The 25451-nt window shown below is 36.6% G+C and overlaps 1 protein-coding gene across 4 annotated transcripts in view; it reads right to left on the bottom strand.

Annotated features, from left to right (window-relative positions):
* Positions 1-25451, bottom strand: part of AKAP6 (A-kinase anchoring protein 6) — a 299941-nt gene that overhangs the window by 89416 nt on the left and 185074 nt on the right. For all 4 annotated transcript variants that reach the window (XM_075425714.1, XM_075425718.1, XM_075425717.1 and 1 more), the window contains exons 8-9: positions 6742-6890; positions 826-946 (exon numbers count right to left, since the gene is read on the bottom strand). In XM_075425714.1, coding sequence (XP_075281829.1) covers positions 826-946; positions 6742-6890 — 270 coding nt within the window. The remainder of the gene's footprint in view (positions 1-825; positions 947-6741; positions 6891-25451) is intronic.

Raw genomic sequence — 25451 nt, 5'->3', positions numbered from 1 at the left:
ATTTACTGCAGCCTGATATTTCTGTTGAAAGCCCCTCCTTTCTTTCGCCCACCACCCCTCAGACCTGTAGACTACAGTTTCTCAGACACACAGTGAAGCCTGAATCAATTTTAGGATCAAATCACACATTTTGGGGAACTTCTTAAAAGTACTGTCTATCTAAAAGAAGTGATAAAGCTTCTGGGCTGAGTCTGCTACAACAAATACGAGAAATCGTGTGTGTGTATATCCATAAATATATATATATATATGTATGCTAGATGAAGACCTTACAATCAATATGCAAGCTCAAAATCATCCTGCTGAAATCACAAGCAAGTGTGATGACTTAACATGACAATGTCTGCTTTATGTATCACTAATAAAAATTAAATTGGAAGAGTCCTGTATCCTGGCAGCAGCAAACCAAAATCAAGGCAAATTTCTTTCTTCCCAGAAGAGGTCTGAAAGGTGGATAAAAATCCAGCTGAAAGCTCCAATCAAAACACATTTTGTTAAATGCTACCATTTCATTTTTTTCCTTCATTTTGTTTCAGTCTATTTATTAATGCAGTTTCATTTATTTCTATTCATCTTGAAGACAAATCTTTGTCCTTCTATAGAATTACACCAAATAGAATGTGATAAAGGGAACTTTCTTGCAATTATGATGTCGGTGCAGCCTGTCAGCGCACAGGGGATGGAAATGAGGTTGGGGACAGGGAAGGGAATTCTAATAGACACCATGATACATACAATGAACGCAGCGATATCCTGTGAGAGAAAGACTTGTCAAGCTAATCAGATCTTCTATAGCTAGGTAAAGGCAGTAGCGGTAGCGCTAACCTTGTAAAGATGCTGCTGCTGTTCCTCTGACATCATCAGGTCATGGCTGTCCATCACGATGGATTCCATGTCAATCAGCCAATCCCAGAGCTCCTGGTATTCTGAATCAAAGTCCAAAAGGCTGTAGATAAGGAACAAAATGTATTATGCATAAATACTGTGTAGTTGTTAAAATCTTGTATTAGAATAATATATTCTTGAAAACTCATGATGTTCCTAGTTGTATTTCTAAAGAGACATTCTGTATTTATACAGAGTGGATGAAAATGAAAACTGAAATCCAATTTAAACCAGTGCCACGATCTAAATTCAGCGGCCGATGCCAAATCCTGACAACTTTTGGCATACTGCATTTGCTTCAAAAATTTTGAAATAGAAATCCCCCACAAATGTTGTTGTTTAATGGTTTTTGAAGTGCTGACTTTATACTGAGCAAACTTTGCAACGATCGTCTTGATATAATTCATATAAAAATACTATTTTCATCAAAAAATGACTCAATCCATTCAGCCGTCGCTCTGCTGTCTAGCTGCCTATCTCTGTAAATATCCTACATTTATTTTCATGGATGAGTAGCTAGCATTTCAACTTAACGCCTTAAGATAGGCTTGAGTGAATATGGTAAGCCAGTGAGAACTAAGGCCAGATACAGTATTAGACAGGTGTTCCCTACAGACATGTAAGAAACAAAGGTAAGGACAGGAAGTCAAAACAATGAATCCTTGAATAGCCAGCAATCATTAAAATTCAAAGGAGGATCACTACGGTTTTCAACAAAATAAATCATTAGAATAAGGAGCTTAAAAGGATTAACGTGATTCTCTATTGAAAGTCTGGTGAATAAGTGAAGCTTAGATTCTCCTAAAACACTGTGATACAAGACAGAAGGTGCATGCTGAAAAACTGCACATTTGTCAGAAAGATACCCCTTGGAAAGGGATCTTCAAACTTGCAAAACTGGAACTAACAAAAGCCTTGTCAGTAGTATCAAAAAACGCCCTGTATTGATCAAACAATAGTGCATGTTCCACTAAAGATAATTTCTCCAATTATTTACAACTTTTTTTAACAATGGCATTAAAAAAATAGCAGTATTTCAACAGAGAAACAATAAACTAAATATGCTTTTAACGTCATTAATACTATCGCAGTTTCACTTGTTACTAACTAGAGTGCCATATGCATGGCAATTTTTAAAGCTTATAGATAAAGTTGTGACAAGTAGCACTGTCTTTCTGCAAGCAAGCAAGCCAGAGAGAAGAAAGCATTTGCCTTCTGTGGTATTATTTTCAATGAGTTGACAACAAAGGAAGTCTTGTATAATGCACAAGTGTTGATTCCTGCTTCTGAAGTAACTCTCTAGTTTAATCCACTGTACTTAGTATACTTTTACTCAATAATTTATGAGGTGCACTTACTTAAAATTGCCTGCTGCCCTGAGAAGGTAAGCGATGATGCTATTATAGAAGAGCAAGCATAAAAGGGCAAGTTACTATTGTTGAAATATAATAGTTTCATCTGGAGTTCAGGGCATTTCTCCTGTTTCAGGAGGTATTTGACTCAGATATAATTTTGAAACTAAAATAAAACTAAACTCGATTTTGAATGGTGTATTTGCAGTGATACTGAATCTTTATCCCTTCCTCAGCAAACTGTATAACCCTTCTGTATCTTCAGTATCTACTGCTCCTTTTTTCCTCTTCTGCCTTATCCAAATATTATCCCAAGTGATAAAACTGACAGGCAGTTATTAAAACATATGTTTTATAAGATGCTAGATTTCATCTCATATAAATCATCGCAGATTCAGTTGGACTTGATTGGTTTGTGCCCATGAAAATCTGAATTGAGATATGGAGATGACGGGAATGAAAGCCTACATCTAACGTTCATGACCTGCTGCTGCCAGAATGGGATGGGGTGCCTTTGGAAGCTCCACCAGGAAGTGGACTGGGATTTTACTGTAAAGTACTGGTGCTGGATCCAAACACCTGCTTTGCATCTGTAGAACTACATCTTAGTTGCAGTCCAATTTTGTCCGTGTATTGGTGCAATAGAATGAATTGATCCTTTACAAACATACAAAAGCACTTTCCCTGACCTTTATAAAACCCAGATAAGCACTAGGAAACAGCCAAACATTCTGATTTCTAGCTGAAGTTCTAAACAACAGCACAACCCAAAACAAAGAGTGAGAGAAACAGGCTTCACCGGAAAAAGCCCAGGAAGGGATACAAGACATAGTGGGGATTTTTTCTCCCCCCATGGTTTACATACTGTGCCTATTCTCTTTTTTTTCAGTTTTCTGCTGTAAAATAAAGTCATCTGGGAGCATTTTTAAGCAAACTGTCTATGGCAGTTATTTGCCTGAGCCTGAAGATAGTGAAGTCAGCCTACATAGCATCATCTATGTTTCTTTTTTTTTCGAATTTTATTACAATATTTTTAATAGTTTTAAAATAACTCTGATAATGTTAAAAAAATTTGTTTGTAAAATGAATGCCTCACATCTAAATGGATGGATCTACTGATTACTACTAAATTACTGTTTCGAAAAGGATGTAAGTTACTAAGCCGCTAAAAAGATGTTGAGAACATCCAGCAATTGTAAGATCAGTGACAGGTTAAGATTAAAATGTACTTGTCAGTATTTCTGTGGTATATTGAGTATTTCTTTCTTATTCAGAATCTATTTTTCCTGGGATTAGCAGATCTTTTTTTCATATTGCCACAGGCAGAATCAGGGAAAGCATAACTTCTGAAATACTGATGTGTGTTACAGACGCAAGAACTACAGAAAAGATCTAATTTTGGTTGATTATCCAAATCCACCAATCGCTAAAAAAGAATAAATTAGGTCATCTGTTTATTGCAAAAAAATATTCCTCAACTAAAAGTACCCAAACATTGCCAACAAGAATGCTGTAATATTAGTTAAAGAGCAGGTAACTATAGCTTCCTTAATACAGGCTGGTTGGTTAATAAACTAAAACCATTAGCTACATAATAAATGAAATGACATTAAGAAGTATATTTTATCTCAGTAAACAGGGAATCAGATATGCAGAGTTGCATGTCTAATCCCTTGAACCCTAAACATATTTCTTAAAATGTGGACATCGATTTATTATTTTGAATGAAAATTCATGAGCACCTTTCTCATGAGAAAACCAGTTCGTCTGTGGCATTAATAAATAAAAAGGAATGTGAAGCTATTTCCATCAGCCTTTTTCCCCATGTTTAACACACACTTCCAGTTTGTATTATTTCTTTGATGGCATAACTCACATGGTATTTAGAAATACTGTAAACACACTGGTATGCCTTCCAAAAAAATGCAGCCAGACAAAAAGTTCTTTCAAGCTTCTGGGTTTTGGAACTCCTTTCCATACACATGTTTTTATTAGGAGGATGTAGGAGAAATAAGAGTTATGACTTCAACAGCTTTAAAATTGCCTTATATTCTGCATACCTGAAGTCCCTTTTAATGCATTTCTCTCAAAGCCTCATCCATGAAGGCCCAATACTAGGTATGACAGGATTCCACGATCTGTCCTTCATGTTGTGCAATGATGTTGTAAATATCATAACTGTATCTCCCAATAGTACCTGTATAAATTCCTCCCTGGTTCCGAGGAGACGTAATATCTCCAGCCAGATCTGCTACAACATTTTACAGCTGCTCTCAACTGCTCTTGGTTACCTCTTGCTGCCTGGCTAGCTGGAGTTCTCCTGCAGCGGATATTTGTTCTCTTGCATTATCACTTTAGTCATTTCCATGCAGATACACGAGAACGCTCTCTATCACTGTTGTAACAGGATCGCTGCTCTGCAGGAAATCTGTTCTTTACACACCCACTGGCATCACCCTGTTCTGCAGATCCTTCCTTACCTATCTCAGTCTAGCTATTTCCTACACAAAGCCATGTCCCAGATCTTTCCCCCACTACATAAACAATTTTCTCCAGCTACTATAACTCTTGTTCTCCCTGTAGACACTGTTCTTTCTCCTTGGCCAAACTTCTACAACAGATAATGGATAGGTAACATCGTTTTCCCAGTTGTGTAAATGGCCCCTTCTCTGCAGAGATCTCGGTCTCTAGCTAGGTCAACCTACTGTGGAATGTCTGTCCACAGTTTTTCTGTCCACAGCATTTATGCAGTAGGGAGATGTTGTATGAACTGTATTTTCAAAGAGCTGAAAGGCATTTCCATTGTGTTCAATACAATAACTCAGACTGGTTCAGCTGGAAGTTTTCCATCTGAATTCAGCCCACTCCAGTTCCTATAATGGCTGAATACATTGTATTGTATCTGTCTCCCTCCTATGCTTTGCCCCTTAAGCCACTGTTGAGCTTCTAAGGGCTGGGATGAACGTAAGGGCCCAGAAAGGTGGCCACAGCACAAAAAATGTAGGGAGCACTACCAGTGTATAAGTAATTGCATGTAACTACAGTAATAAGCATGCAACTACAAGTGCTAACAAGTGCATTTAAGAGCCTGTTTTCTTTATACAAATGGTATGTAGAGTTATAAACTGGATTTTTACACGAGGTTTAAAGCTTTATATACCCTGTCCTCAATAAAATCAAATGTCTGTTGATACCTTACTGTCTTGCGTCCCACACAAAATGACAACCTTAAGTCTTGCTCACATTCAACTGTGGCTGCAAAATTAGAAGCTGTTTTTGAAGATGTAGCCCCCAGTGCACATTTATATACACATACACACCAATTCTGAACAAATTATTTTTATGGTTGGCACTAGCTGCACTGGTGTGTTTGAGAATCTGACAGATTTCTGCATATGTAATCAGGATCTCAGTAATCCTACGTAATTAGCCCACATCAACTTTTCTAAAACAGTCATCTTTCCATATAATAAGAGGGGATGTTTACAAGGCTCATTTATCTTCACAGTCGGTAATTTAATAAAACTGTGCTTCCAAGACCTCAACATTGAGTTAAGAATTGGAAAAGGAAGTTCTGGAGATAAAGAACTCATGAACACCTTGGTCAAATACCTTCCTTGCATAGGAAACCGCAGGCAAAAGTTCTACTCTATTTACTAGTTACAAGAAAACTTGTACCAGGATGTTGGTTTACCCAAACAATAAGCACTAGCTGGCTCCTTCAAACTGCTTTTGCCCCACTCTATTATGAACTCACAGGTATGGTTTATGTCCATTTAAAGGAGCTAGCAGTTGGAAGATACAATTTTCAAAAGATCTTCAAGAAAAAGACCAGATCTACAAGTTTTCTTGGTTGTTAAAAAGGGAAAGGCAGAAAGACTTTTTTTAGCATAGTCCATAACTTGTCAAGATTCTTTGCTCAAACTATTAAGAATTAATGCTTTTATATATACACACTTACATACATACTATATGTGTGTTTACATTTATTAAAAAACAGACTGAGAAGACCAGGTCAAGGGAAAACAGTTAAAGTTTTCTAGAAGTAAAAAACTGGGATGTTCGAACTGGTGAACTATAAGTGAATGGCTTCACATTCATATTTTCTAGTCTAGTAGAATAATGATTATAGAGAAGTGTCTTGCAGAGGTATTAATACGTTATAGAATTGCTTAGTTGGAAGATGCCAAGAAATCAAAAGACATGAAGCCATTGGAGGATAAAAGCCTGAAGCAAAAGGACACATTACATTTTTTAAAATCAAAATAATGATTGCTATTCGATCATGTTAGGTATGATTTGGATAAAGCCATGATTTGGATAAATTATCCAGAACCCATTATTTTTTTGCATTCATATACAAAAAAAAATAAATAGGGAAAGTTTTCCCTTGCTCTTGGCCTAGGAAGAAAAATCCTGGTTAACTAGAAGTAAGAAAAAGTGTATCATGTAAAAAAAAATACAGATCAGTGAGAATAAAACAACAAAAAGAATAGTTCCCTACCCATTACTTCCCACTGTGTGAACTTTTGACATATCAGCAAACTCTTCCTTTCGCTTGCTACTACTGTTGTACTGCTCACTGTACAGTTTTAAGGACATCTGTTCAACAGCATCTCTTTGTGCTTCCAGATAGCATAGCTGAACCTCAGCCTAGAGAAAGAAAACAAAGAGAAAAAAAACACAACGGAACTTTTTAAAAAAAAAAAATCAGAAAGAATGCATTTAAAACAAACACTTTTAGACTGCAACAAATTTAACCAAATGATTCACACCATAATTTTTCTCCTTGCATGACAGCCAAAAAGGTTGAACAATTAAGTCAGACAAAAATACAGTGTATTCCCGAATGATACAATAGAACTATGAAAGTTTCTATCAGTGAATGTGCTAAATATTCCATGAGATGTTTATCCAATCAAATGCTGCATAAAAATGTCTGGACACGAATTAGAAATATATTAGAAATCATGCACTATGACAGAGCAGGTAGATACATAAAATCACGTTTCTTACAGGCTTCAAGCCTGATATTGTTAACACATCACCTGTGCTTCATAATTGGAGAAAGCCATATCGCTATAGGCATTTTTCTTTTAAATAATAAGTGTAAACAAAACCAAGCAAATTGGCATTATTCACATTCTGCTTTCCCGTATCTGGCACCCACTGATTACTCAACAATTTTGATTGCAAGGAAAAAGGCGGTAAGTGAGATGTGCTGTTCTGCGCATCAGACTCTGCGCCTGGCCAGAAGAATGTTGAATAATATTTGGTATCATAACTTATTGAACAGACACTTTATTTATTGCAGTTGTGGTGATCAGTTTGATTCTGGGACTCAGAGAACTGCAGCTGTGGTGATCAGTTTGATTCTGGGACTCAGAGAACCAGATGATAAAAGGATGAAATCTGCTGTTTGCCAAACTTGCCCCTAGGAACAGGACAAAGAACAGAGGGTAGAGTAAGTTCAAAAGCACTTTGGGCCCAATATGTTATTGTTTTCTTTTAATATGCTTCACCAAAAGAAAAACACATTACAAATTCTGGTAATGCTTCAAAAACTTCCACTTCTGTGTAACTACATACTCGTATTTCCATTAGGAGGAGAATGCCTGCTTAACTATTTGCTGCTATGGCAAGCAAATGCAACAAGCATGGAGGAAATTTTGTATAAGGACTCTCTTGCATTTTCTGCTGCTGGAGGCAGGGAAGTGAAGAGTTTGCTCAGCTGCTGACAGCAGGACAGAGTTACCGATCTATAGAACAACAGCAGCTGTAAAGAGAAAGCAGCGAAAGGGCTCGAGAGGAGAAGGGAAACCTGCAAAATCTAGGAAAAATGCAGGCAAGTGAAGGGAAGTGGGCACTGAAGAATTTCAGTAGGGAAAGTCTGAAGGAAGGTTGGAATGTCTTTATAGCTTGTGGTAATAACAGTTACGTATATTTGCCTATGCCTTGCCTTGGTGCAATTTTTGCTGAGTAATAATGTAGCTGACCTGGAAATTCCATTTCATTTTAAAATGTCTCTTTCAAACATTTACAGCTTTCTCTCTCAGTTGCTTCTTCCAGTGAGATTTGTTATGTTTGGCAGTAGACCCCAATATGTTTTTGAGAAGTTAAAAAAAAAACCCAAAATACTAGCAATTTTCCAAGTAGATAAGAGATAAAAATTCCAAGTAAACCATTCAGGTCTTTTCCTGTGTACATAAATGAAATACAAGGCTTTCACAGCTAGTCTAAAATAATGGAAAATTAAACCAGCAGGGTGATCAATGAAGAAACATTACCTGACTACATTACCTGACTAACTAGTTGGGACTGTCCCGTTAGAGTAAAACGTTAAGGTGCGAGAGAGCTACAAAACATGCTCTTTCAGCAACTATAATTAAAACTGCTGTTTATATAACTCATAAATGACTAAAAGCAGCAAATAAACAAACATCGTCACCTTCCCAAACATCATCACCTTCTTGTTCCCCTTCCACCCCAGAGTACATTTTCCTCTAAGCGGATAAACAATCCCCTTCCATAGTATACAGGGGCTCCTAATCAAATTGTTTTTTCAAAGGACTGTTCACTAGTAAGGATAATCTTCCAGCTGAGCATTTTGTATTGCCCATGTAAGGCTATGAATTTGTTCTTTCATTTTACTCTTACCAGAAAGCAGTTATTCACTGGTTGTTTTTATTTTAGTTATGGTTGACGTGACACTTTCAGTCTAAAGCCCTGTTGTGAGTGACTTTCTAAAACAATTACATTATCAGTAACAATCTTTTGTGATTGTTTTAAGCCTAGAGGTGAAATCTGGTAGAAAACATTAAGCAAATAATTTCCCTGATTTTCAGGATGAATTTGGAAATAAAGATAAGTAATTCTTGCTTTTTTCCTATGGGTTTTGGGTGTTTTTTTGGATGGGATTTTTTGTTTTTTGGGGGGTTTTTTTGGCTGTTGTTGAAAAGCTCCTTCCCTGCCCCAGTACTCCAAAAGGACGCAATTTGCATGTAGCCTAAACTCTGGAACATCACACATATGAATTTAAACTCAGCTCTGAACTATATGAACACATTCTATTTCTCAAATATCACAACTATCCTAATACTTCACATACACATTTTTTTTGCGTTTTCTAATTCATCTCCCTATAATTTCCTCTATATTTTAAAATAAGAAACCAGAAAAATAAAGAAAGCAGCTTTTCACAGATGTTTCCCTTGCAAAAATATTTGTAAATAGGCAAATCTTTATTGTATGTGAAAAAATGGGAGAAGAAAAATGAGGATGAAAAAGAATAGTGGGAGAAAGGAAAAACGGGATGGAAAGAGTAAGTAAATATACGGAGAGAGATGAATGATAACCCACTAGTTCTTCCTCACAGCTAGAAGGCCCTCTGGTACTGAGAATTGTGAACTCCATCAACATCATACTCTATGAATCCTGAATACAAGCAATTGTGTCCCAGTTCTTGTACCTCAGCCATATGATCCCTCTATAAATCACCTATTTTTGTTTTTAAACCAAATTTTTCTCTTCAACTATTGTAAATACTTACAGCAGCTCAAACTCAGGCAGTGTAGAGTTTCAGATGGATCTCTCTGATTTCTTTTCTGTATGAATTCATCTATCTCACTGTTGTACTTAAGCATTTTTTTTGTCCCTGTTCTACTGATATCAACTGCAAATCCAAAGAGGCTTTGAAGACCTCGAGTAGGTACTGATCAGTTTAGGTCTCAAAAACCTACATTCTGCACAAGCTGAAGTAACAGACACAAGGCACAATCTAGAAAATAGTACACAGCACAAATATGCAATAAATTTACTGCAGTTTATTTTTGTCTTAAAATCTTCAGTGATAATGAAGGACTAGTTTTGAAGTATTCTGGCAGAACAAAGTAGCAACTTTATTAATTGTTAATCAAATATAGAAAAGTGACTTGCTTTACATTCTATCTTATTTTAAGTATGCATTTTCAGATTGCCCTACATAGGCTTTCTTGTTACTTAACACAGCTATAAGAACTTAATCTCTATCATAAAGACACCTATACAGACATGGATATCTAGCAAATCCTAAGAAAGTCTGCCAAGATATGCATCATCCCGAATATATGTAATAGAAATTGGGTGGGAGGCAGTCAGTCATTTACTGTTAGTGCCCCATCTTAGAAGTGGAATTCTCCTAGAAGTTTCTTCTTTTTTTCAGAGGACATAGCAAGTCAGAATCAGTGAAAAATTGAACACAGAAAAAAAATGCCAAGGAAGGATAGTCAGCAGCTGTCTTCCACTTCACAGTCCTCTTCTAAGTGACCACTTTTGCAGTAAAAACACAATAAAGATGTTGGTGATGGTCTGGTTACACACTTGTACAGATTCTCTAGCAGGCACTGTCCTACCAGGATGGAATGAGTTTACAATATTCCACCATAAATTAAATGGAGATATTTCCAATAATCAAGTGACAAAAAGCTCTAACTTTCCTGAGCCTGGAAGATCCAATCTCTGAAGAAGACTATGATAAAACAGTAGTCTCTGGGGAAAAACAGTGAAAAAATTCTATACTACCGCCAAATATTCAGTTCTACTGATCGATTAATAATGGTAAATATTTTGAACGCTATTGTCAGAAAGCTCATTTTATAAAAAGCAAGAGCTAATAAATAAACTGAGGGAGCCTGGGGTACAGAATCTGTTCCACAGGACTGGCTTTTCATGACAACACGGAATGTCCTTTACTATACAGATCACTGTATAACACGAAGGCGTAATCAGTGACAACACAAATCAATGAAAATACATTGTATTTCTTGTTAGATCTACATGTTAGAATGACCTTATTCTGAAGTGGAGAAAGACAAGACAAGGGATAATAGTTGTTACTCTGGGAGGAAGGAGATTGAAAGGTTATACTGTATATAGTGTCAAATGAGAGACTGAAAATTTACACTAATGTAAATTGGAGATGAGAACAGCGCTAGTATTGTTCTGCTGTAAAAAAACTTATATTGGAATGTACTACAATAAATATCACTGAATTGGTGTTGAAAGGATAGTATTTTCAGACACTGTTTCCTAGGGAGTACAAGTCTTGTTATGAACTATTTTACTGTAAGCAAACTATTCTGTGTTTTAAATATACAAATTATAATACATTCAGTTGAATCTGAATTATGAAAGTATCCTATCTTGCATTATCCTTTCTCTACAGTGGTGTAGAAAATCTATACCACTGCCACACTAGATTGTAATTACTATAGAATTACATGTGAAGTACAGACATACTTCAGTTCCTGTGCCATTAGTTGAACTTAAGCTGGATAAAAACATTGTGTCTTAAATCAAAGGACAAATTCCAGTTTCTGCCAAATAAGGAGGTGGTCAGATGGCATTACGCACAATGTAGACTTAGAAGGCTCACCTATATGTATATTTCATAGAAGTGCAAACTCAGCTGCACCATTCTAAAAGGATACACATCCTAGCTTGGCACTCTTCACATCTTTGCAATTGGTGAGTTTCTTGAGAGATAAAATTGGGAGCATTTCCTTACCAGAATTAAGTTGATCACAGTAGCATTTATGTGGTCATATCTGTGCCCTCAAGCATTGTTTGTTGTTTTCTGTTACAATATTCTATTTCTCCACATTATAAAGTTGTGGAGAAGGCTTTATTACAGTACATGAAACAGATTCTGGCTCTGTCACAGATGCAGCTACTGAATAAAATTATGTTGAGGAGTACACGGCTCCAAATACCCTCCATGGAGATATAGCTTGCCGAAAAAGTTATTTGGCAGGCAAGAATTTGACCAAAGACTCTATACAGACATACTTAATCATCCACCACTCCATACCCACAGCGAGCCAACAGATCTTCTGTTGCTGAAAACACTTAGGGTAGAAGCAGTACTTCCAAGAAGTCACCCCAGCATTTTAAATGGCATTGTGTAACAAAATCATAGAATCATAGAATCACTTATGCTGGAAAAGAACTTTAAGATCATCGAGTCCACCACTTGGCAGTGTTAGGCTGGATAGAGTTAATTTTCCTCCCAGTAGCTGATGTATTTTGGATTTGGTACGAGAACGATGTTGATAGCACTGATGTTTTCAGTTGGTGCAATGAAATCGAGGACTTTTTCTCCAGTTTCTCATACTCAGCTAATGAGCAGGTGTGCAGGAGCTGGGAGGGAGCACAGCCAGGCAGCGAGCCCAAGCTGGCCCATGGAAATACTCCATACCATAGATGTCATTCTCAGTTTATAAATGAGGGTTGGCCAAGGGGCAGGAATCTTCTTCTTTAATCTTCTCTTTTCCGTGAGTTTGAATCCTCTCTGGTCTCGGAGTTCAAACTTTTCTGGGAGTTCGGTCTTTTTTGGGAGTTTTGTGAAATTCATGAAAACCGCGAGTTCTAGGTTCCATGATCACTGCTCAGGGACTGAATGTGAACCAGTCATCGGGCGGTGCGTAAACTGTATTGTATATAGTTTAGTTTGCATATTCATCATTACTAGTATTAGTATTTCCTTTTGTGTCTTATTAAACTGTCTATCTCATCCCATGAGTTTTATTTTTTGTCCATTTCTCCTCCCATCCCACTGGGGGGGAGGGGAGGAGTGAGCAAGTGGCTGTCTAGTGCTTAGTTGCCATCTTGCAGCAGGGTGGTAAGTCTTATCTTCTGTTGGTTTTTTTCTTTTCTATTTTTTCCCCCCTCCCTCTGCATAATTAAAACAGGGACCTTGCTGCAGTTGACTTCCTTTTTAGTCAGTTACCCTTCTTGCTTTTGGTTCCCCTGCCTCTTCCACCCTTCATTTTGCACACACTCTTCAGGACTGAATCAGATTAAAAAATAATCCTGTATCATGAAACGTGTTTACTGAGAGCTGAACATTTGATAGTCCTATTACAAAGGACATGGTGTGTTTTGATCATGCAGGAAATTAATTCTGTTAATCAGGGCATGCTTGTTACCAGTTAAAATCTTAACAAAGTGTTCTTATCATCATAAATCTCAGAAATGCTTTTATATTGGTAATAAATTTATCACTTTGTTTTTCAGTGTACTAAAACCATCACAAATGTGAAAACTCCACACAGAATGAGCAACATTACAAGGCAACAACATTCTTTCTTATCAAGGTAGTTAAACTTATCGTAGAGTTTAATTAACAGCAGCAACAGCACAGTGAATTTTAAGACTGTCCACAGGAGCCGTAAAAAGAAATTTTAGACAGAGTAGCACTGTGTTATAGCAAGCAGAACTTCAGGCAGTTCCCAGAGCCAACAGAAATAGTGGGGGAAAAAAAGAGAAAAAAAAAAAAAAGCCAGTAAATAACAGCAATGCCTTTTTTTGCAGGGTTCCCTTGGCTTTCAGAAATGCACAGGCTTTTTGCTGTTTTGTTATAAAGCTTAGGAACATGAACCTGTGACTTCGGGACTGTGGAGTGCAAATGCAATCAGTAGCGTGGCCTCAGCAGCACTGTCTGACCAAATCCATGGAGGTGTCCTCACCATGCTGTTAATTTAAAATCTGGACCTCTGTGTCTAACTCCTGACTGTCCCCCTGCCTTTGGTTCTGTTCAGTGTAACATTAAATACAACACAAGAGTGCGGCATGCCCCGTGCTTCAAACAGATCTCAGCTATGTACCCAGAGAAGTTCCCTATATCATAAATACCAAAAAGCACTGAAGAAATGTATGAAAGGATTAACCTCTCCAGAGACTTCCAAGACTGAATTGTTTCTGACAATAGCATCCCAAAATTCTGAGGTGAAAAAAAGTTCTTGTAAGAATGAGACCTGAACAATGGCCAGTATTTTTTGCTACTTTTCTTGTCTTGCAGGTCTGCATCTCCAGCCTGCAGAACAAGAGAGTGACAGGCAGGACGCAAAAGAAGGGTTTGTAATAATCGGGGGCCAGATGGGGAACAGGTTGCTCTGACAACAGAAGAGGCTGGGATGACAGAACAGTGCTTGCTAAAACCAGGCAGAACACGTGAATAAAGAAGGATGCAGATCCAGCTGAACTCATCAACAAAGCAGTTGGAGTGCATTTCATCAAAACTGCCACGTGTCCTCCAGCTCCTTCAGTGACACCTCTTGGCATGTCACAAGAACTGTAAGCCAAAAAAGTCCCATTGTTACAAACCTAGAAGAATTTGTCCTATTAAAGTAGCAACTCATCAACACACCCATTTGGCTTGGTTTGTTTCCTCTCCGGCAGAGAAAATAATTTCTTATAGCAGGTGAGAACACAGATACGTTGCAATTAAACACAAGGTTGAACACTTTTCTGGGCCAGCCTCAAGATCCCTAAGGCCAGTCTGACACAGAAAGTCTTTCCTCAATGCGCTAAAATTGTAAACTTAATCTTACTTAATTAAAACCTCCACTATTTACGCAGTTCTGATTGTTCCTACCATTCCCTCTGTTTGCACTTTTAGAGCAATGAAGTGGCTTAAAAATAGGTTGTTAAAGAGTCTGCCTATCATCAAAAGCACGGATTTCTGAAAGTCATGCTCCTCTAAGAGGCTTTGCGTACCAAACCACACGGACAGGCAGTGCACCAAACTCGATCTGCAGAGCTGGGTGCTCAGAATGGCCATGCCTTTAAGGTTAAAGGTACCAGTCTTCAGAGTTCAGGACACCCCGCGTGTGCAGGAGAAATTCCACAGGGATGGTGCACATGCCTCCACCCTCATCTCTGCAGCAGATTGAGACGTACATTTCTATTTAAAAATAATGGAGGAAGGTAGGTCTTGCAAAACCAACACATCCTAGGGAAAACTACCCAACACATCCCAGGAAGGCATGACTGAGGTAATATAAAAATGTTACGGCCTTTTCCTTGGAAATTTTGCTCAGAGATCTACTTTGTGCCTGTTTTGGAGATATCTCTTTTCTCACTGTTGGGAGCTGTACTGCCTTACAGTGAAGTGAAACCTCATGACCTCATTGTAGAAAGTGCCTTCCAAGTTACCTGAATTTATTACATTGAAAAATCTCATTTGGAAGCAAATATAAGGTAATTATTTACTTCTACAAACTTGTAATGTATGACTCTGAAGTTACTTTGGAAATACACATTGACTTTTAACTAATTTTATCATACTATAATAGTATTCCCGTTTTATGTTTTGCTATGATTTCATGAACTGAGATTTTTGTATAATTCTGTTATTTATGCTGAAAGGAACATACATAAAATGTAGAAATGACTAGTAAGAAGATGACATATTACAGAAAACACAGGAAATCTTTTTTTGTAATACTACATCATTTGTGAGAGCGTTACATAGTAATTATTTTAAGTAGTGCGTAAACAGTTTGACTTTTTCTGAGCAGCTCCATTTTAAACTTTTATATGCTTGAGAAATGTTTCATATTTATTAACCTAATCATTAAAAATACATGTATATTTAACGAGCAGTTCAAAAATTTCTTATACATACCAACTCACAAAATTGCAGGTTTTGAGCTAAAGTGTCCTTTTGATTCAATATTTTGAGTCAAATATTTTGAGAGGCTCAATAGTGTCAAACATTTTCAAGTCCAAACTCCTACCCTCAGTATACCTCAGAAACTGTCATTGAACGCTTATTTGACTTGTCCTAAAATTGAAGGAGATTCTTTCCATACCTACGTAGTCTACTTGATTTTATATTACCCCTAGTATTAGCCCTAGAGATTGGAATGTTTTCTTACTATACAGTGTAAGTGGGTTTAGTTTTGTTCTGGGTTTTTATTTGTTTTGTGGTTTGTTTTTTTGTGTGTGTGTGTGTTGTGGGTTTTTTTTAAATTAAGTTCACTTTTTCTCCTTTTAGAGGGAGAAATTTTTTTAACAACTTTTGATATATCAAACTATTAATGATAAAAATTTGTGCAGATATGAACACAGGACTCTGTCTCCACTGCAAGATTTAAGTAAGAATCGGCAGACTATGGAGAAGAATAAAACGTATATGTTAATTAATTTATTTAATAACAGCAGGGAAATGCAGGTTAATATTTATCTCTGTATATTTTTCCTATCCATAGGTATGTGAGATGTGTATATATATACACACATGGTTTTTGAGGAAAATTAGAAACAGAAAATTGAAAAAAGAATTATGAGGAAATGAAAAAAATATTATAAGCAAAAATATTAGTAACTATTGTAGCAAGAGCAAAACATATAGCTTAATATGTTGATTTGTACAACTGCCTTGCCATGTATGAAAAGCAGGCACAGACTGCTGCTGCTTTGAGTTTATTTATGATCCTCAGATGAGGAGCCTCTTGAAGCACGTGACATCTACTGAGGTAGAGGGAACTGTAAAAAGATAACTGTTTTAAACATAAAATATTTGTATTGCTGAGAGGTCAGCTTTGCTGCTGCTGACTTCATTGCAATTTGCATACTATTAAAGCATTACCCATAATGTTTGTAAAATTTAATTTTAAAGCTATGCTGTTAAAGATGTTTGCTGAATTGTAAGCACCTAGGACATTTGGGAAATTTGTTAACACTTTGATAGTTACCGTTATTTCTGCCTCACTTTGCTTTTCATTTAACTCCCCCCCAAACACACACTTACTATTCTCTTGTTTCGTTTTACGACAACAAATCTCATTTTAATGCAAGCTGAGATACTTAAGAAACCCTAAGTATACTGCAACAGTAGTACAGTAATGGAGATAACTTCCCCTTTTATTCTCAATATATTTAAGTTTGTTAAAAATGTCACTAACTTATTTACTTTTTGCTGCGGGCTGAGATCCAATTACACTCCTGTAGACTAGAGGTGATGGTTATGATTTTCTACTTCATTCTAATACAGGCTTTCTCATTAAATCTCACAGCTTGGTAATCACAGTCATCACATTTGTGTTTCAGTGCTGCATTCATGGTCACATTCTCTTCCCCTGGATTTCCACCCTCCTTCCCCCACTCCCTCCTCCAAGACCTTTATTTACTCCCTGGCAGAAACTGCAGAATTAAAGATGTATAATGTGCAGATACAATCTTTGCTTCCTTTGCTCTGCCAGACTAGCACTCACTCTAAAATACACTTACTTTGGGAAGTAGATATTAACTCTGTTACTACAGTATGTGAACTACCGCTCCCCTTTGAAGTACTATAGAAAAGTTGTCCTTAGATGATAATGGAAAAGATGGAGTAAAGCAGGAACAACAAGAATTACTTTACATACTAATAACAACAATTTAGTTATCAAAACAGTACAGAACAAGCATGCCTTTACACTATTCTTTAAAAAATTTAGCTTCCTAGGGTTCTAATAGTCTTTTCCTATGGTTCAGGAATGCACAGTAGCACTCAGCCCAGTGCCTGTATCCTTATTTCAAAGAGAATCATTCAAACCGACATCCACCCTGTCAAGAATCTTGACTTTGAGCTGCTAATGCAGAATAAAAATCAATATAAATTTTGATCATTTGATGAATATTTACTTCTTTCTTTGGAGCCTGGGGATTTAGAATTGAAAACTGCTGAATCAAGCCATTTTATTTTTTTGTGTTTGTGCCAACACCAATTTACTACCCTCCTGAAAGTTCCTGAACAAGATGTCTCATGTGGCATACATGTTGGTTTTTCCTGTCAATCATAACTATGTGCCAGTAGGGAACCATAAACATTTTCCTTTCATACTCTTAGTTCTCCAAAAAGGAATATTTTGATTATTTCCCTGGAAAAGGTAAACTTGTCTTATTTAGACATACTGCAGAATGCCTATGTCTATTTTTCTAGGATGGCTGCTGTGCCTAAATCGATACTATCTATTAAACATTTTCTTTTCAGTACGAGTTGCTTCATACAAAGAAACAGTTTACAGTCACTGCAAACAAAGCTTAGTAACACAAAACAGATAAAGATCTATATTGACATTATCATTTCCCCTACATATTTTCCAAAAAACTGCATGAAAATTCTGATCAGTATAATTTGCACCAAATGTTTGTGAAAATTAAGATAGCAGGAGATAAATAGATCCCACAAGCAAGCAATTAAGATGCGACTCTAGTTTGCATTTCATCTTAAAAAGAAATGTACCTTCAATCTTAATAAAATGAGCTTCTAAAAAATGTATATGTAAAGTTCCTATGTTTCCATAGTGACTGGAGGGGGAGGGGGTGAGGGCAGAGGGAAAAGGAAAAATGATGCTTCTAAACTTGAAAAAGACCTAGATTAGTTTAACAAGAACTGTAAATGCAAGCAATTTTCATCTTGCAAAATTTTTTTATATATATGACTCAGTGGCAGACAGGCTTTACCTTAAGGAGCAATTTTGTTGGTCTCATAAATTAAATAAAAGTGGCAGCAGCTGTCTTTCAGAAGGCTGATACAGGCTTCTATAGTCATCTGATATTATGTAGACAGATGTTTTAAATAAAATATTTAGATTGCTAGATACCTTGCTAGATACAAAGGCAATTATAGGATGTCTTTGTTAAATTAAATTTCTCATTCTTCTGAGAACAAAAAAAATGTATTGTCCTGGAAACTGTACCAACAGGAAATGATCCTATATCTAAAACAGCTGGAGACTGTAACTAATATAAATTTACTTCAAAATAAAAATGCTGTATGCCTCTAGAGACATGCAGCAACATGCAGTAAAAACAGATGTGATATAAAATTATTTTTAAAAACCTCAGTTTATATATACGTATAAAATATTAAGATACGATCCACTCATGTAGAGAGACTGTTCAAGGCTAAGACAAAGTAACAGAACAATTAAAGCCCTAAAATATAACAAGTGGTATCTCTTTTCCAACAATAAAAACTTCTTTTTTTAATGAATGCTACCTTTTCAAAAACATGTTAGACAGCTTACTTTGACAAGGTTTCTAACGTGATAACACTTTATTGCATTACCAAGACAAAATTTAGTGGAAACCTTTTATCTCAGCACTTTAAGGTAGATTTTGATTCACATCTAGTTATGTGTGTCAAAGCTCCAAAAATAGCTTTAACAGAAAAGCCAATATCCAGCACTCAAATTCTTTAGATATTATATTTAGAAAGCTTTCCACAGCGTAAAAGGGAATTTTGCCAGAGTAAAGACTGCACAATTAGGTCTTACGTGAACCCTTTAAAAAATATACCACACGTTCTAGCCCATGACTGTCTAATGGAACTCAACCCATTTGCTCCTTCCATTTTCCTTGGAAACGCTACACTAGAACAGTCTGCATTCTATGTACTTCTGTGGACTTCTAGTTGTTTTACTCTTCCCCAAGACCCCCGTTACAAACTGGTCACAACCCCGGGTCCAAACCTGTACAGCTCATTTGGCTAAAGCACCTAAGGTCTTGACTTACTCATAAAGCAAACATTCACAAACATTCCAGGAGGAGTAAATATGCCCAAATGTAAGAATACAAATTTTACAGGTGTGCCTTTCAAATCACCATTTGTAAAAATCCATCCAAATTTTCTTGGCCGCCTTCTTCCTAGTTCCCTAATAAAATGATACGGTAGAATCACTTGTTCAGGGTGCTTTTTATGTAGTATTGTTTTGTAATTTGAACAACAAATTAAACTTCTCTCTCTCTCATGCTTACAGAAAGACCCCAGCTAAATAAAATCAAACCAAGTATACCTAAGATATTGAAAGCGCTATATCATAGTCCCTCTACAGCAACAGAGTAAATGGTGTTAAAGATTCCTTCAGAAAGCTTCAGGTTGGATTGCTTTCATTTTTTCCAATAGCCTTAATTGGCTAAGTGCCTTTGGGCCAACTAATACCCAGAGAGACCTAAACTCAGTAATCTTGTAAATACAATGATTTCAACAGATTTTCATCAGACATGACCATTACACAAGATACTGCCTGTTTGGTGCTGTATTATTTCTCATTTAGAAGGTAATTAAAATTGCAAAATTAATACAAGATTGATTGTTACAGTATTCTGTGTTACCAAGGGTCCAACAAACAGGAGATAACCGGCTATTTTTACTTAACTTTAGACAGATATTTAAAATGATACAAACAAACAATTTAATTTCAGAAGGAAATGAAGCCAGGTCCAAAGCAGACTGAGAACAGCAAAATCACCCCACTCAAGATGTCAATTCTCAAAGATGACACATGTGTAACAAAAGTTCACCTGACTATACAATTGCATAATTTAATCTTTTTCCTTCAAACAGTATCAGGAAGTACCACTGAGATGACAACAACATGTCGCAGCATAATATGCATCCCTCCTGCATCTTTTTAGTTTCACACCTGAGCCATGAAAGTATGACTTTTCTGCAGCTAAAGTAAGACGCATATTGACTCAAGGAATCTAAAGTTCAATTGCTACAAAAAATACCTGTTAAGGGAAAGCTTTAATTAAAAGATGCACATTTCCAGTAACCATAAATAAGACAATACTTTGTCGCCACAGAGTGCATGCAAAAAACATCACACTGTTAAAGATGTTGAGTATTACTATGTGGGGATTCTGGGCACTCAGATTATGATAGACCTTAAGCTGTTTCCAGAGGAAAAAAAGTGTGAGTTCTAAACCATCTAATGACATTACAACATGACGTGGGACACCGGCTCCCTAGAAGTGAAAATAGCAACAAAAATAATTACATACTGATTAATTTAGACCCAAGAGAGGTCACAACTGATAACTCATATGTCAAGGGCCATTATAATATTTAAAAAAGAACATTTTAAATGCCATTTGGTAAAAGGTTTTTATTCTAATTTCACAAATTCCTTAAACAAATTGATTGACGCTGCGAAGACTTTTTGCTTTTGTCATGGCATTAATTAAAATGGAGGCATTAAGCCTGAGTGTCATAGGATATTACAGTTTTTATGAACGGGCACAGGCAATCTATCATACAGATAGTCAGGACCCAGTGTAGTGGGATGGTCTAAGTCCTAAGCACTTTTTTGGCAGGAAAATATATAGATAGAGGTGAGAGATCCTGATAATACAGCCACAGCTAACCTTGTGCTGCAGGTTCTCTTTGCTGAGCATTGTTGAAAACTGACTCTCTAGAGGTCTGTTTCCACAGAGGCCACATAGGAATTATGCTTGGAGATACTTTTGCATTACATGTACGATCAAAATTTGGATCCTACCACAGAACCCCAGATCTATTCTTCAACTGTGTGTCCAAACCAACAAAAGTTAGCATGCTTTTTTTGGATCCTGGTTTCATTATAACTGAACCATCAATGTCTTACTGGAATAGGCTCAGATTAAAAGTTCAGGTCTTGGAGCTATCAGGAATAATTACCATAGAAAGTTGTATGGTAGCAGGACATTACGGTCTTGTTTATGGAGCTTAGGTAGAATTTCCAATCAGCATGATTGCATCTATTTCTAGTGCTTTGTTAATCGCTTCCTGAAGCTGCTCATTAAAAGCTCCTATGTCAACACGTAGTGCTGTGGTGGCTGAAACAGATTGGGAATACAATCACATCTCTTGGCTTGGCTGAGAAGTACCCTGCAACATTGCGCACTTTATCACAAATGCTGCTTTCCTATTTGATAAAATGCCTTACCATGTCATGGAACAGTAGTCATTTATTTCAGAGGAACAAGCTGAATCTTCACCATTAAATGCTGGATGTGAGCAAACATCATTCTATTTTTGTCTCCCTCAACAATGGAATTGCAGTGAGACCCAAGCACAGCAATTTAACATCTCTCTTACAACAGCCACAGAAGTGGTGACAGCCCTGGACAATAATCACTTGCCAATACCATAGTACTTACCTACCAACTGTGAAAGCTCTCATAGCCGTAGTCAATAATTGAACTGACCAATTCCACTGTGCTGCATGTGATTGGTGATATTATCCCTTTAAGTGTGTTATTTAAGTTTGCAATGCAGTTAATTGAAACCCTACTAGATGCAAATCAAAAGTTTCAGCCTTAATTGAGATATTTTGAAAATTGAACCCATTGCTTCAGGCAGGTGCTACATGAGATTCCATTAATATAGGTAATTAACATTAGCCTCTGCTTTAATTAACATGCACACTTTAATTAGTAAAGCATTAACCAACATTAAAAAATCTGATCTTCATGCATCACAAAAACTGCAAAGCTATGACTATGTTATTTTTTTCCAAGACTGTAAATCATACAACATATCAATTCTTTTTCTTCTTTAAATACATCAAGATATTTTAACAAGAGAAATATATATATAAAATGTACATCCTTGTTTAACTGACCATTTGAAACAGTGGGAAAGAGTTCTTAAGAATATTTAAAATATGAAGAAATCTCACATAATACTTTGAAACGTCTGTCTAAAATTAATAAGTATGTCTATTACATATATATGTGCGTGTATATCTAAATAGTCACTTTATAAATGAAAATAATTCAGTTGTAATCAGACCCAGTGCTCACTGTCAATTCTACGGCAGAGTCCAAGACAGTATTTTCCAGAGCTGGTATTTTAAAAATAAATGTCCTGTCAACAGTACTAGCTTTGTTTCCCATCATGCTTGTTTTATCACGTAACATTTTACCATCATGCTGCTCCCCAGACTAAGTAAGCCTATGGCTGCAAACAGATGTTTGTGGACATGAACTGAACGCCATTTTGAGTTTGCTCAGAGCCTTAAACAACATCCTCAAGAACTAGTCTGTTCCTCCAAAACTTTTTGTCCTCCTGTGTCACAAAGCCCACTGCTGAGCGTCATCACTTCTGGGAGTTCAAGTCATTTGGGAGCTGTAGAGCTGTAACTGAGCTGAGTCAAAATCAGCCTTTCTGCACAGCAGGTCCCATTTACAGTTGTACAAGCTCAGTAAGCAAGGGAACTTGAACAAGTGCGGTTACACTCACGCTTTCAAACCAAATATAGGAATATTTCTTTGATACAGACAAGGTCTTTATGATTCTGGACTGTTCTATTTTGCAGCTGAAGTTAAAATTCTTATTTAGAAGCACAGTATGTTCCCAGACATATCTAACATAAGGAACTCCATCCCAGCCTGGGAAATTAAATGGCGCAGAACTCCAGTTTAAAAATCCTTCTTTAAATAAAATTTAACATGAGTATCTTTCACACCACATTTCCAAACTATGCAAAAATATGTTCATCTTCCTAATAATTTCCTTCTGTGATGCATTTACCCGTATGATCCTGACAGCTTTGCTTTAAATATGGTCAATTCCATTTCTACAACCTCATTATTACCACAAAAGATTTCTGAATCACTCACTTTTAGATTTCCTCTGTTTCCTTTCTCAATACATGAAGGTGGCAAATGGATTAATTATTGTTATACAGTTCTCATAATATGATGCTAGATGTGTTGGCTTGAATAACAGTCAGTTGAAACTTAGATCTGTTTCTACGACTTTTGCACGTTCTGAACCTCCACTGCATTTGGCAGTGAAAGGTATGGACGATCTTAAAGGACTACATACTCTATTCATATTGCATCCAAATATCTGCAGTTCTCAAAGACAGCATGTACATGGCAGAGAAAACAGCATGTCCTTTCTGAAGCTCCTACAAGTATCACATCAATGTCACATGAGGGTTCCGCTTGTTTCTTTTTGTTAAACGGGAAAGAACTTTCATGAAAGAAACATGAAGACAAAAGAAATGCTTTAAAACTCGAAAGACTCTCTTAATTTTAAGAACTTTTTCTCCATGGGAGTAAATCCTACATTGTGTTTCATATTGGTAACATGCACACACACACACACACACACATCACAAATGTAGAGGTTTTCCAGACACTGACTCTACAATGCTTCCAGCTAAAAAAAGCTAGATCAGCTTGGTGGAATTTGCCAGATTTTGTCGGATTCTGCAGGACATATTGTGGAATTTTGACAGTTCTCCCTGAAATTAAAAGAGCATTACAGCTAAAAGAATACTTTGACAAGTGCTTTTCACGGCATGCTTTTGAATTCACCATATTTTATATCCTACAAAACCACAGCTAGACTGAAACCAACATAAATAGTAGAAATCTGTCCTGACTTGCATCTGAGTAACCCACAGAGCTCAGGAAACTATTGTTTTCTGTAAAGCAATGCGACAATACTTTCAAATCAGTGATTTTCACAATACAGAGTCCTTTGAGGTCTGAGCATATTCAGTTTGACATGTAATACTGAATGAATCCATAAAAAAATTTTGTTCTTATCTACTTTGTTGAATTTAACTGCATATTTTTGTCCCATGGGAAGTAACAAAGAAATAAGAATAAAATATGCAAAGAAAGTGCTTTAAAAAATTCTAAGCAGCACCTTGAGAATCAAGGTAGTCTCATCCTAAGGTGGAGAACACACAACGATCAAGGAGCCACAGAAACCCCTGTTCCTCTGTAGAATATGCAGTAATTCTGCGAAAGGCCAGCTCCTCTCTAGCTCCATCAGAAAATCATACTCGGGTCAGTATGGTAACATAATGAATTAGCTGGCTTCACCTATCACTCTTTCATTGCTTCAGAGGAATCCTCCTTATTGTTGGGCAATGGGGACAACAGAAGGATACAATGAGAAACTTCAATTTTGATCACAGTAATATTATGCAAATGTTGGGTTTGGGTGACAAAGAATTTCTGATTGCTTTCACAGCTGGCTCACCTACATGAGCCTGAAGTTAGAGTGACAGATTTACAAACACCATGCTCTTCATTAGTACTGATACCACAGAGTTAAAATAGACATGCTTCCCTTTTAACACCAAATTAAAACTTGGGAATAACCAGCCCAGAAATTCTACCATATTAAAATCAGTTCTTCATTCATCTGTGCCACCATTTCTGAGTTTCCTTATGTAAACTTGTTCAGATCTTACTACAAATGAGTGGCTTAAAAGAATCCTAGCATAGTAAAAACAGGTCATCGATATTATAAATAAGCAACTTCCAAATCTGCTATAACCTTCAGATTCAAAATATGAAAATTGACTTCTCCAACTTGTCAGTGTAGTAGACATGATGTCCTTCTTCAGCGCAGTGTTTTTTGTCAGTAAATAGTTATGTAAAAGGAGTTTCAGGACTTCCAGTAACACCAGAATTGTAAACATACAGGGAATTCAGTGCACTGCATTCGTAACATTTTGAATGGTTTCTTTTTTTTTTCCCCACCTCCCAGTGAGGTTTCTAAAGTACTGCTGTTCAAAATCTTCTAGCACCTCTAGCCAAATAGGCTAAACTTAGAAAATGAAGTATGGGTTGTATTCTGTCAAAGTCAATGGCAATTTTCTTATTTCAAGCAAG

This window comes from Opisthocomus hoazin, chromosome 7 (assembly GCF_030867145.1).
Source record: "Opisthocomus hoazin isolate bOpiHoa1 chromosome 7, bOpiHoa1.hap1, whole genome shotgun sequence".
Taxonomy (NCBI): Eukaryota; Metazoa; Chordata; class Aves; order Opisthocomiformes; family Opisthocomidae; genus Opisthocomus; species Opisthocomus hoazin.
Note: the sequence above shows the minus strand (reverse complement) of the source record. Positions and strands in the feature narration are given on the sequence as shown.